This window comes from Verticillium dahliae, genomic scaffold (assembly GCF_000150675.1).
Source record: "Verticillium dahliae VdLs.17 supercont1.13 genomic scaffold, whole genome shotgun sequence".
In the NCBI taxonomy this organism is placed as follows: domain Eukaryota; kingdom Fungi; phylum Ascomycota; class Sordariomycetes; order Glomerellales; family Plectosphaerellaceae; genus Verticillium; species Verticillium dahliae.
Window position 1 is genome coordinate 573,970 of NW_009276944.1, and position 10,210 is coordinate 584,179.

Below are 10,210 nucleotides of genomic sequence, written 5' to 3' on the forward strand. Positions count from 1 at the left end.
GCCACCATATCGAGCCAGGACGCTACATGACACTGAATACTCCAAATAAATATCTGATACACTCCTGCAAACTCCTACGATTAAACAGCCGCTGGATAAAGTCACAACAGCTTCAGGCGATGCTCCCACGCACGGACATGGAGCGCCAGCGCCAGGCAGCGAAGCTCCAGTGGGGCGTCAGGGTCCACAGCCGTCATCATCGTCATGGCCCGTCGCGTCCCTCTCTACGCCTCAGCCGATGCTCTGCCTTTTGCACCTCCATCTCGACATTATCACCGAAGCAGCGAAAGCGAAGCAGCGAAAATCCCCCACGATCAGACTCAAGCGAGGGCCCCAAAGGAAAAAGGAAAAAAAAAAACGCCATGGCCCCCGTCCGCCGCTACCTCCGCATCACCAAATACTCGGTCCTCGAATGCCGCATCTACCTCGACAACCCGGCCCTCGCCGCCTCGTGGCTGCTGCACCCGCGCGACCCCGTGCTGCCGCGCGTCATGGACGCCGTGCGGCCCCTCGTGCTGCCCAAGCTGCGCGAGGAGCAGGCCCGCGCCCGCGCCCACCGCAAGAAGACGACCAAGCGGCGCCAGATCAAAGACGTCGTCGCCGGCGACGGCTTCGAGGTCTCCGTCTTCCTGACCGAGACGCCGACGCGCCACGCCCTGCTCGCGAAGCAGCGCCGCTTTCGCGACAAGGGCGACAAGGGCGCGGACGACGCCGCCCGCGGGGGACCCGGCGTGCAGGGCCGCCTCATTGCCGAGACGAATGCCGCGCCCGTCGACGTCGAGGCCTTCCTGGGGCGGCAGCAGCAGAAGCAGGAGCAGAAGCAGCAGCAGCAGCAGCAGCAGCAGCAGCAGGGCACCGTCGTCATTCGCGAAGAGTCGGATGACGAAGATGCCGTGGCGGCGCTGGCCGAGATTCCCACGCGCCAAGACGACGCGGCACCGCCTGCGCGACCCGCCAAGCGACGCCGTGCCTTCTCCCACACGGGCGTCCCTGGCGACGACGAGTTTGCGTCGACATCGGATGACGAGCCTGGCGGTGAGCGGGCCGACGAAAAGACCGACGAAAAGGCCGACGACAAGGCCAACGACGGCGAAAACGAAGACGACGAAATCAACGACGGTCTCTTCGTAGACGACCATGCCGACGACTCCGAGGCGTCACCGCCCTCGAAGCGTCGGAGAAAGCAGGACGAGCGTCTTCCCGAGGGTGCCGAGAAGGCGGTGGGCGGCGCACGTGGCGGTCACGACCACCAGGACGACGACGACGACGGCGACGGCGACGACAAGAAGAAGATGGCCATGGACGTCTCGTTTGACGGCTTTGCCATCCACGGACGCGTGCTGTGCCTCGTGGTCAAGAGGCGCGACACGCACAGGGCCCCGGCAGCCTCGGGGCGGTCCGCTGCGTCTGCTGCGCCAGGGGCTGCTGCGCCCGCTGGTCAGGCCGTCATGGAGAACTGGATCAGCTCGACGCAGATGCCGAACCCGGGGGCCGATGTCGAGGCCGTCGACGAGTGAGTTGATGAGGGGAGTGTGCACCATCACGACTCGCATCCACACGGAGCGTTCCTCTTGCAGCAGAGACTGAAGCACAAGCAGAAGCACATGTTGACTCGCGACAAGGGTGGAAAACATAGTTGCACATTGCATCCCCAAGGGCGCGGCGCGACTCGACTGGCCCAGCTTGGCACAACACACAATGCGCCAGTACTGTCTCCTCGCCGTTTCTCCTCTGCAACCCTTTCTCCCCTCCTCCGATCCCTGTCCCTTCCAATGTCACCTTGCCCCAAGACCAGAGGGCGGGTGCGACCTCGTCCCATCGAGATCCCGTCCGTCCCGGATCAACCGAGCGCCCTGCAACCTGGCACCGCGCGAGCAGTGCCGCGGGCGGGACACGCAGGGTGCCATCGATCACGAAAACGGCCCTGCGTCGTCGTCGATGATGATGAGCGCAGGGCCTGACTCTCGGGGTCCCGGGATGGAGGGTCGTTTCGAAGAGATCAACATGCAAAGAAAAAAGCTTACCTGGAGCGCAATAGCCAACCGCGTCCTTTTGCGAGAGTCGTGCGGTGGGCCATGTCCCCTGCTCGCACTGCGCACTGAAGGAGGGAGAAGAGCGAGGGGTGGGAAACCCCCTTCTCTTTTCCTACCCAGCGCTTCTGCAAGGAACAACCTCAACTGCCGAAACTGTACCGCGAGATCCCGTTTTGCTGTACATCTCAAAGTTTTTATTTTCTGACCAAGTTGTCTGACTCGAAGGGGAACCACGAGCGGCGCATGTACTCCTCAAACTGGCATAGTAAAGTAAAGTCCAGGTCGACCTGCGCAAGCATGGCACGCCCGGATCATCTGTATGCCCTTTCACCCCCCCTCTCCCTTCGCTCGTCGATAAGATTTTTTTTTTCTTCATCTGAAGAAATCATAGCTTCCAGTCTCAACGAAGCTCCGGAGCGCGGCAACAGAGCGGGTTAGCGCCAGGGAAAGGACTGGAAAGGGAAAACCGCGGCGGGCAAGCGGACGGCGTCGGCGGCCGCAGAGCCCGCGGGGTGGGACCGTGCTGGCGGGTTCAGGACCGAGCGTAAAGTTTGTTAGATTTGCCCTGGCTGTGTTCGACGTCAGAGAGGCCGACTCTGTCGAGGGCTTCCCACTCTGTCGAGGGCTTCCCACTCTGTCAAGGTTTCACACGGACGGGCAGAACGGGGCGATGGGCGGGCTCGAGGAAGCATGCTGCGCAGTCGAGATGATTCATGAGGTCATTGGGGTCATGGCGGCCATCGAGCCTTCGCATGCGGTGCTCGAATCAGGCATTACCGGGAGCGATACGAGCTGTCGGTAGAGTTCTCAAGGCTGTCGGGTGCTTGGAGCCGTCAATCGAGTACTACTCCTCCCCTCCCCCCCCCCCCCCTCTCCTTTCCTGGCCAACGTCCGTGGGGTAACATGAAGCCCCCAAAGTTTAAAGTCCACCAGCGCGACCACGACGGTGAGCGCGATGGCGTTGCCAACGGTGAAGCATCGTAGGAAGCGTAGCACTGGCATTCGATCAGTCTGCACACCTCATAGGGGCCGTCAGCGATGCCGATCTCAAGAATGCCATGTCAGCCGTGTTGCAGCAGCGAAGGTCTATCGACGCCGTTACGCACACTTGAAACAGCCGCAACGTGCCGCTCCAGTCATCGTCCTCGACCATATTGCCAAGCCCGTCATGTGGTTGTGTCCTGGAGGTCTTCGCTCTGGCATCGGGATGATTGAATGAGGATCACGACTCAGCACGAAGCATGGAGACGATGGGCCTCGGCCATAGACCCAATCGTGCTGCTCTGCTGCTGCTCAAGTCTTGCCGTCGATGTAGCGGCTCAGCGGGTCATTCCCACAATCCCCCCGCACAAGCTACGCGGACGGAAGCGCATAAGCAAGCAAACCTTCACGGAGCTTGGAGCTTGGAGCTTAGAGCTGAAGCCCACAGCCGTCCGAGAGCGCAGCGGCGCCTGCTTGGCGCGACAGTCCGGCGGCGCGGCATCGCCCTCGCCGTATCACCAGTCAACCGTTTCCTCGCGTGCTACGTGCTACGTGCTACGTGCTACGTGCAGTGCACCGAGTGCTGTGCTGGGCCGCGTCCTGTCGTGGGTGTGTGCAGTGTTCTGGTCCATTGCTGCATACACCAGCTTTACCTGATTAGTGGGCGTTAGTGATGTCTCCTCTGTACCGAGAGCTGGGGAACATCAGCATCTGATTACCAGCCCGCCGGTCAGCCTGGGAATAACAGCTCACCCTCCATTCCCCCGCGACAGCCAGGCAATATCGAGGCCATCCCTTCATCTGCAGTTCCCACCAGTCAGAGTCCAGAGGTGACCTGGTGCCGCCCGTTCGACCCTCACCGCAAAACCCAATGCCCGGATCCCCAATGGGGATCATGACATGTGCCAAACAGCGCAACCCCCCCCGCGACACGCACACGCTGTTCCGCGCCCAAAACCCCACCCCCTCCCCCCCCCTCCTACCTGGTACTGTACTGCTTTGCTGCCTTGCGATGCGCAGGTGATCTGCCTCCCTGCACTTGTGCTGCGCTTCCTGCTGCGCTGCTGCACCCAGTGGCATGGCTCGCAGGGGCACATGTCGCAGCCAAACGCACGAGGCACACGCATACGTGGACGCAGGATTGCGGCGCGGGGGGGGCCCTTCCATTCAAGCACCCGCAAACGAAAGAGTCACCAAGACGGTGAAGGTGAAGGGTGGAGGGGTGAGGGGTGAGAGAGAGAGAGAGAGTGGGGGGGGCGGCAGGATGCAAATGGCGGTCTCGTGGAAATCCCAACATGGGTAAAGACACGGCAACAGATCGCCAATCTCTTGTCAGACCGCCCGGGGTGCGGAACACGCCCCTAGCAAACCAGAGGAGGGCATTGGTAACCGGTTTGTTGCTCCATTTCCATCCCATCCCATCCGTCGGCTTCGAGGAGACGGCGTGAGATGTACTTGACGCCCAAGTACCTAGGTTGCCATGTGTACTTCGGCTCCAAGTCTTTTTCGTTTGATGCCTGGGATGGACGAGCCTCGAGACGTGCCATTCGCCCTTCCCACCGCTGCTGGCCCGCCCCCAACTACTTGTAACTTGAACGAACCCGGCAGGCAGACCGCCCCGGGCATAAAACGGCAAACTTGCTGACAGCCTGACCCGGCGGCCGTCACGTCGACGCCTGCCCACCACCTGTGGCTTTGTTCCTTGTCCACCCGAGACATGGCGTTGGCAATCACGATAACGAGCCTTTCTGTGCGTGGCGAAGAGCGACAGACTGCCTTTCCTCCACCCAGTAACAGGGTGGAGAACAAAGCCTCCCATCGCTGAGCTGCCATGTAGAGGTACGCGGGCGGTCTGGAGTCTTGCCGTGAAACTCCAGTCGCGCCGAATCCGATAAGTAAAGATGCCGAGCCATGTCGCCGGCGCCCACGGCCTCCTTCGGCGCAGCATCGCCGATGCCCGTGGCTGATGCCCCTAGCCTACGACAGATGGACCCAACAGCTGAATCATGGCAACACAACATAGTTGCGAGCCCAGCGATGGTCCCTCAAGTCGTCCGATGTGGATATAGTACCTACCTACTCCGCGCGGCACAGTAACCCAACGCCTGTCGCTCACTCAGCCCACTGGGCTCGCGTCCGTCCGCCAAACCGAATTTATGACCGCGCACCGATCAACAGAGGGGCCGCGTGACCCAGCCGTGCCGTCCGAATCCGGTGGGTTGCGCTGACGCGACCACTGTAGGATGGCGGCAGCCCGCCAGCATTACATGCCACCCCTCTGCCCAAGCCCGCCGCCAGCCTCGTGTGTTGTCGTCGGTGGGCTGTGGGCTGCGAGCGATGGATGCTCGGTGGACAGCCGAAAATAGCAGTCTCGGGGAGATAATTCGTTCGGGTGGACTGGTAGGGCCGCGGACGGCTTGCGTGGACGGGACTGTTGATCCGGTGTAGGGTAAACTCAATATGGCGCCATGGATGGTTACTCGAAAGAAGCCTGCTTGGCCTGGTACTGCAGGGAGCTACCAGCGCGATACAGAACAAAGCCTTTGTTCAAGCGCCGAATGACCACAGACCCTACATGTACACCGACGTGAAACGCGGGTGCCATCATGACCTGTCCGATACGGGAGTATGAAGAGAGAGGGAGCTCTCGTCAGCATGGATACATACTGTGCATGCGGGCGATCAACAACCGTCCCTCCAGTGACGCATCATCTCCTCCCGTGGTGGGGACGGGACAGCACAGCACACATGGCCATCTCGAGCGCCCTGATGCGATACGACGCCTTGATGCGATGCAACCCCCCTTTTACGAACCCCCGCACGGAAAACGACACATCACCAAGACGACGATCATGTCACCATGTCGCCATACACAGTACTCGACCAAACACCTGTCGCATTGCCGACCCTCCAATTGAGGACCTCGTGATTCCGCAACCGGCAAAAATCCAGATAAGACCTGGCAGGGAACTGTTCTGCGGAGTAGTCGAATTGTCACGATGATGCGATTGTGCCACAAGGCGACATGTGAAGCGCCGAAAGCGACTGCTCACCACCTTGGCAAGGTGGCCCAGTGTAGAGAGGTACTGGGCCGTGGCCTCTGCTCCCTCAATGGGCTTGGCGTCGCTGCGCAATAACGGTCGATATATTGGCGATTGAGGTTGCAGTATTTGCCGGATTAGGATGACTTGTGCTGCGTAGCTGAACACGCAGCCAAGGCAAATCATCTCAAAAGAAAGACAAGCCTTTGTTGGATCTGCTCACCACTCACCGTGGACCAAGTCAAGGCTTGCAAAGAAGCAACTTGCCATCAAGCCCCAACACGATTCTACCCAGCACACCCCCCCTTCCGCCAGTCAGCCCCCCGATCGACAGGGGCCACCCTCGCACCATTCACCTCTGCCCCTGTTTCCACGTGGAAAATCCAGTTGCAGAGAACCAACAGGGGTAAGACACACACACCCTCAGAAGTGGGGGGCGTTCTCGTTTTCGCCGGCCGGGGGCGCTAGGACCATTGAATCAACCCGTCCCAAAAGGCACAACGTTCGTTCGCTTTTCAGCTGGGCGGTCGCGGACATCTTCTCTGGCACCATGTTTCAGACACAGAGCGTTCCTGCCATTGGCCATGTAACGAAGACGGAGGGCCCGAGGGCGTGGTGATGGTGGCGCTGTGGCATGCACGGACGAGCGGACAACGTGGTATTCCGCTTTTGTCTTCATGTGCCTTCGTTGGATGAGGAAGGCTGGTGGACAGGCTCGCTATGAAGCCACCTGGCGGATAAGGGTAATCTGGAGGAACGAGGTACACTCCTCGAGTCAGATGCAGCGCTTTTTGAGACGCGGAATTGACAGCGGAAAGATTTTGGAAGACCAGAATCCATGTGGTCAGCCCCCCATGACAACCGGATTCGATGATGGCCTCGGTCGACGATGACCAAAGGGGTTCGTTTCCACCGCCTGGTGGTCGGTCCATGGCCTGACTGATCGTACACGTACGCAGGTATAAGTATACCATCGTGGATCTATCCACCATCGCGGTCGTCGTGGCGCTGCCGCCAAGTTAAGATTCCACTGAAAGAAGTCGCCGACGCAACGGAGTTTCCGTCACCATCATACTCACCAAGCCAAGGCTGAACTCGTGTCCGTTGTCAATTGACGGCGTCCAACGGCGCCATGGTTTCTTTGTTCGTCGCTCGGTGCCTTGACGTTTCGATGGGTCCTTTGGCGTGCTTTCATAGGGTACTTTCATAGGGCTGTGATCGTGGCAAGGAATCACACCGATGCAAGGCACAGCGTACGATTCTAAGCCTCGGTGTCTTGCTTTTTAGCGGGCAGAATCCAACACACAAGGTGACAAGCGCAAAAGCTCAAATGTGCGAGGGACCAGTTCCTGAACCGGGGTGTCGACAAAAGTACTGGTACAACCTTTGTCAACGTCAATTGACATGACTCTCCGCAGCGGAAGTCTCAATACCAACGTCTTGAATGTGAGCTAGCAAAGTGTCAGCTACCAGGAGAAGAAAACACGTGCAAATTGAGCAGAAATCATCCAGGCAATAGTGGCTCCATCACGAGGGGCCCGCGCCGCGACAGTTTGGTGACGTGCCGATCTCGGCGACATTTGGCCTTCAATCTGTACCTGGCCATTTCGCTGTCATTTTACTCATCGTGTCCGGCGACAATCTACCTTGTTTGGCTGTTGGTGTGTTTCGACCCAGGTTGCCTCGGCGGAGGCTGTCCCTCCTGCAAACGGAGCCAGATGCCGAACCGCCAAGAAAGACCGCGCGACAGGCCTCATTGGCAATTTCTTGCACCAGTCAGCTGATGGCACCCGGAACCCAGGGCTATCGGTTCGGTTGCGCAGCTGGGCAAGGATGACTGTCAAGTACGATCGTCGCAAGTCGGTCGATAGTTGCCAAGAAGAAGCCCAGTAGCAAGCGCCACCTGTCAGCGCACAGTTTTGAGGGGGGTGGTGGAATTGAGACGATTCATGGTGCGAGACTGACTAGTAGTCGTGCTGCCCGGTTTACCGGTCGAGTCTGTTTTGCGATCGTTGCTTATCGGAAGGATCGGCTATGTCTTGCCTCCAGGCTTTTGGTCGGACATGATGTTCCTGAGGCGCCATTCGATCGTCACTCGAGTGTAAGAAGTTGGCAGCCAAAAAGAGAAGGCGACGCGATGCGACCATATTGACTGACTTGGCGCATCGCGTCAAGAGATCTTGGCCAATTGCCTTGGAACCCAGGCGGATAGACTGGTAAATGTTGGCAGTCGACCATTGCTGAAAGTTGGCAATGTTGGGATGGGCAATCTGGTACCCTGGTCTGGTCGGCACACTGCCTAGGCTGGATGTGCCAACCTCTCGGGTCCGATGCTCACGAGACCTGTGAATGCAACGCTGACCAGTTCGTCTGCAATAGATTTGATTTGGTTGACTTCCTTTTACCTCATTCGGCAATAGGGAAGAAATTTTCTTGTACCCATCAGCAGGTTCCGTGGGGGGATGGGGGGACTTAGTGACCAGCTCCTCCAGCGTCATGGAAATGAAGATGTGCGGTCGGCGGCAGGGATGGGACCGTTTGCGCTTCGTAGTGTTGGTCATTCCTTTCAGTATCTGCTTGAGGCCGACCGCGGGGGCCCTGTCGGGCTGGGACCTGGTGTCACTGCGGCGGCGAAGCGGCCTCACCGAAGCGGCGATCTTCAACGGCTGCTTGGCAACTGCACTATCCCCATCATTTTGTTCACGGACCAGGTCCCTGAAAATCTTGCGTCCCATGGAGTATTCCCTGCTAGCACGGCGTTGTTCACAGACGACCTAGCATCGTCATGCCCTGTGTGAAAAGGGGCACGTTGAAGGGGGGCGAATTCAGGGGAGCCACAGTGACCTCGAGCGTCAATTCGAATACTGGAGCAGAGGGTTTGAACTTGTTACGTGCCGGAGGTTTTGGGGTTTGCAGAGTCCGAGTGTCGCTTGGCCCCCTGTATCGTATAACCAGAGCGGCGGATCGAAAGGCTATTCTTGGGACACGACAAGTGACAAGATCTGACCTCTGTTTCGGTGAAGAGAGCCAGCATTTTGTCCCCCTCCGGAGATGAGGTGCCCCTAGTATCAGGTTCCTCCTAAGCCTCAAGCCTGTGGTTAATGCCAGATGGCCACTTGGGTGATTCTGGCGGCGGGTGCACAGTCATTCGGGTCATCGGCTGCTCGAGACTGTATCAGACGAATTGCCATTGAGGGATGAAACGAAACATCGTCCTGGTTAGCAAGATGGTGCGCCCAAGAGGCGTGAGCGGTAAAAGCTTTTACAAGCTAGTAATGAAGTACAGAGAAATGAGTAGAAGGGCCTGCAAAGCCGTCGCTGAGCTGGGTCGAAATTGACCCGCATCGTTGGGCAGAACTTGGCCCTTTCGGTAGTTGCCAAAGTGTTCCGTTGGTGGCTGCCATGTGTCCGCAACAGCCGCTCCGTCGACCTACCTACCTACCTACCTACATGTAGGTACGGTAGTGACTGGCGACGCGAAGCCTGTTGCGTATTGCTTGCGTTGCTTTCGACTGGGACAATCCGTACCCAAATTTGAAAGGGGCGGAAACACGGGCACCCTTTGGTCCAAGCCACGCGATGGTGAGCATGTCCTGGCGTGTGGTCGGTCGGTCGGTAGGACATCTGACATGGCGCCGGATAAATCAATCTTGTTGAGTTTCTGGTCCGTTAGTCCAGGAAAAGCTCCCGTGCGTGCATTCGCCCCAATTTCCCGGGCAAGCAGGGCTTGGGTTTGGGATAATTGAGACGAGCGGGTTTCCATCGTCTTACAGGGAACAGCCTGTTCGGCAGCTCAGGTACAATGATGGAACAAAATTTCTGTGGGTGGGGATGAGGCAGCATTAACCTGATGGGCCGGGCATCAGGGGGCCAGGAGCAGCACGGGCACAGGGGAAGGAGAGGGAGCGGAGGCAAGAAAGGCTCTAGCGCGCCTGCCAAGTGGGTTCGAGAAGAATTGGAAGGACCGATGCACGCTTCTCGAAGGAAATTGTGGGCTCAAGGCACCAGCCAAACCGGTGCGTCGGTACTGGTACCGCCTGGCTTTTCTGCCCTCCTCGTCTGGGGCCTCTGCTCCGTGTGGATCACGATCGGTCCTTCCTGTCTGCTACCAGCCTGAATGTGAATGGGATCCGCTTGACACCTGCGGCAGAATTT

The 10,210-nt window shown here is 58.8% G+C and overlaps 1 protein-coding gene across 1 annotated transcript; it reads left to right on the forward strand.

Moving 5' to 3' along the window:
• Nucleotides 1-362: 362 nt before the first annotated feature.
• Nucleotides 363-1,517, forward strand: VDAG_06129 (uncharacterized protein; the record flags this gene model as incomplete). The annotated part of the gene is made up of 1 exon (XM_009659143.1): nucleotides 363-1,517. The coding sequence occupies one exon, from the start codon at nucleotides 363-365 to the stop codon at nucleotides 1,515-1,517; it is 1,155 nt and encodes a 384-aa protein (XP_009657438.1).
• Nucleotides 1,518-10,210: the final 8,693 nt, after the last annotated feature.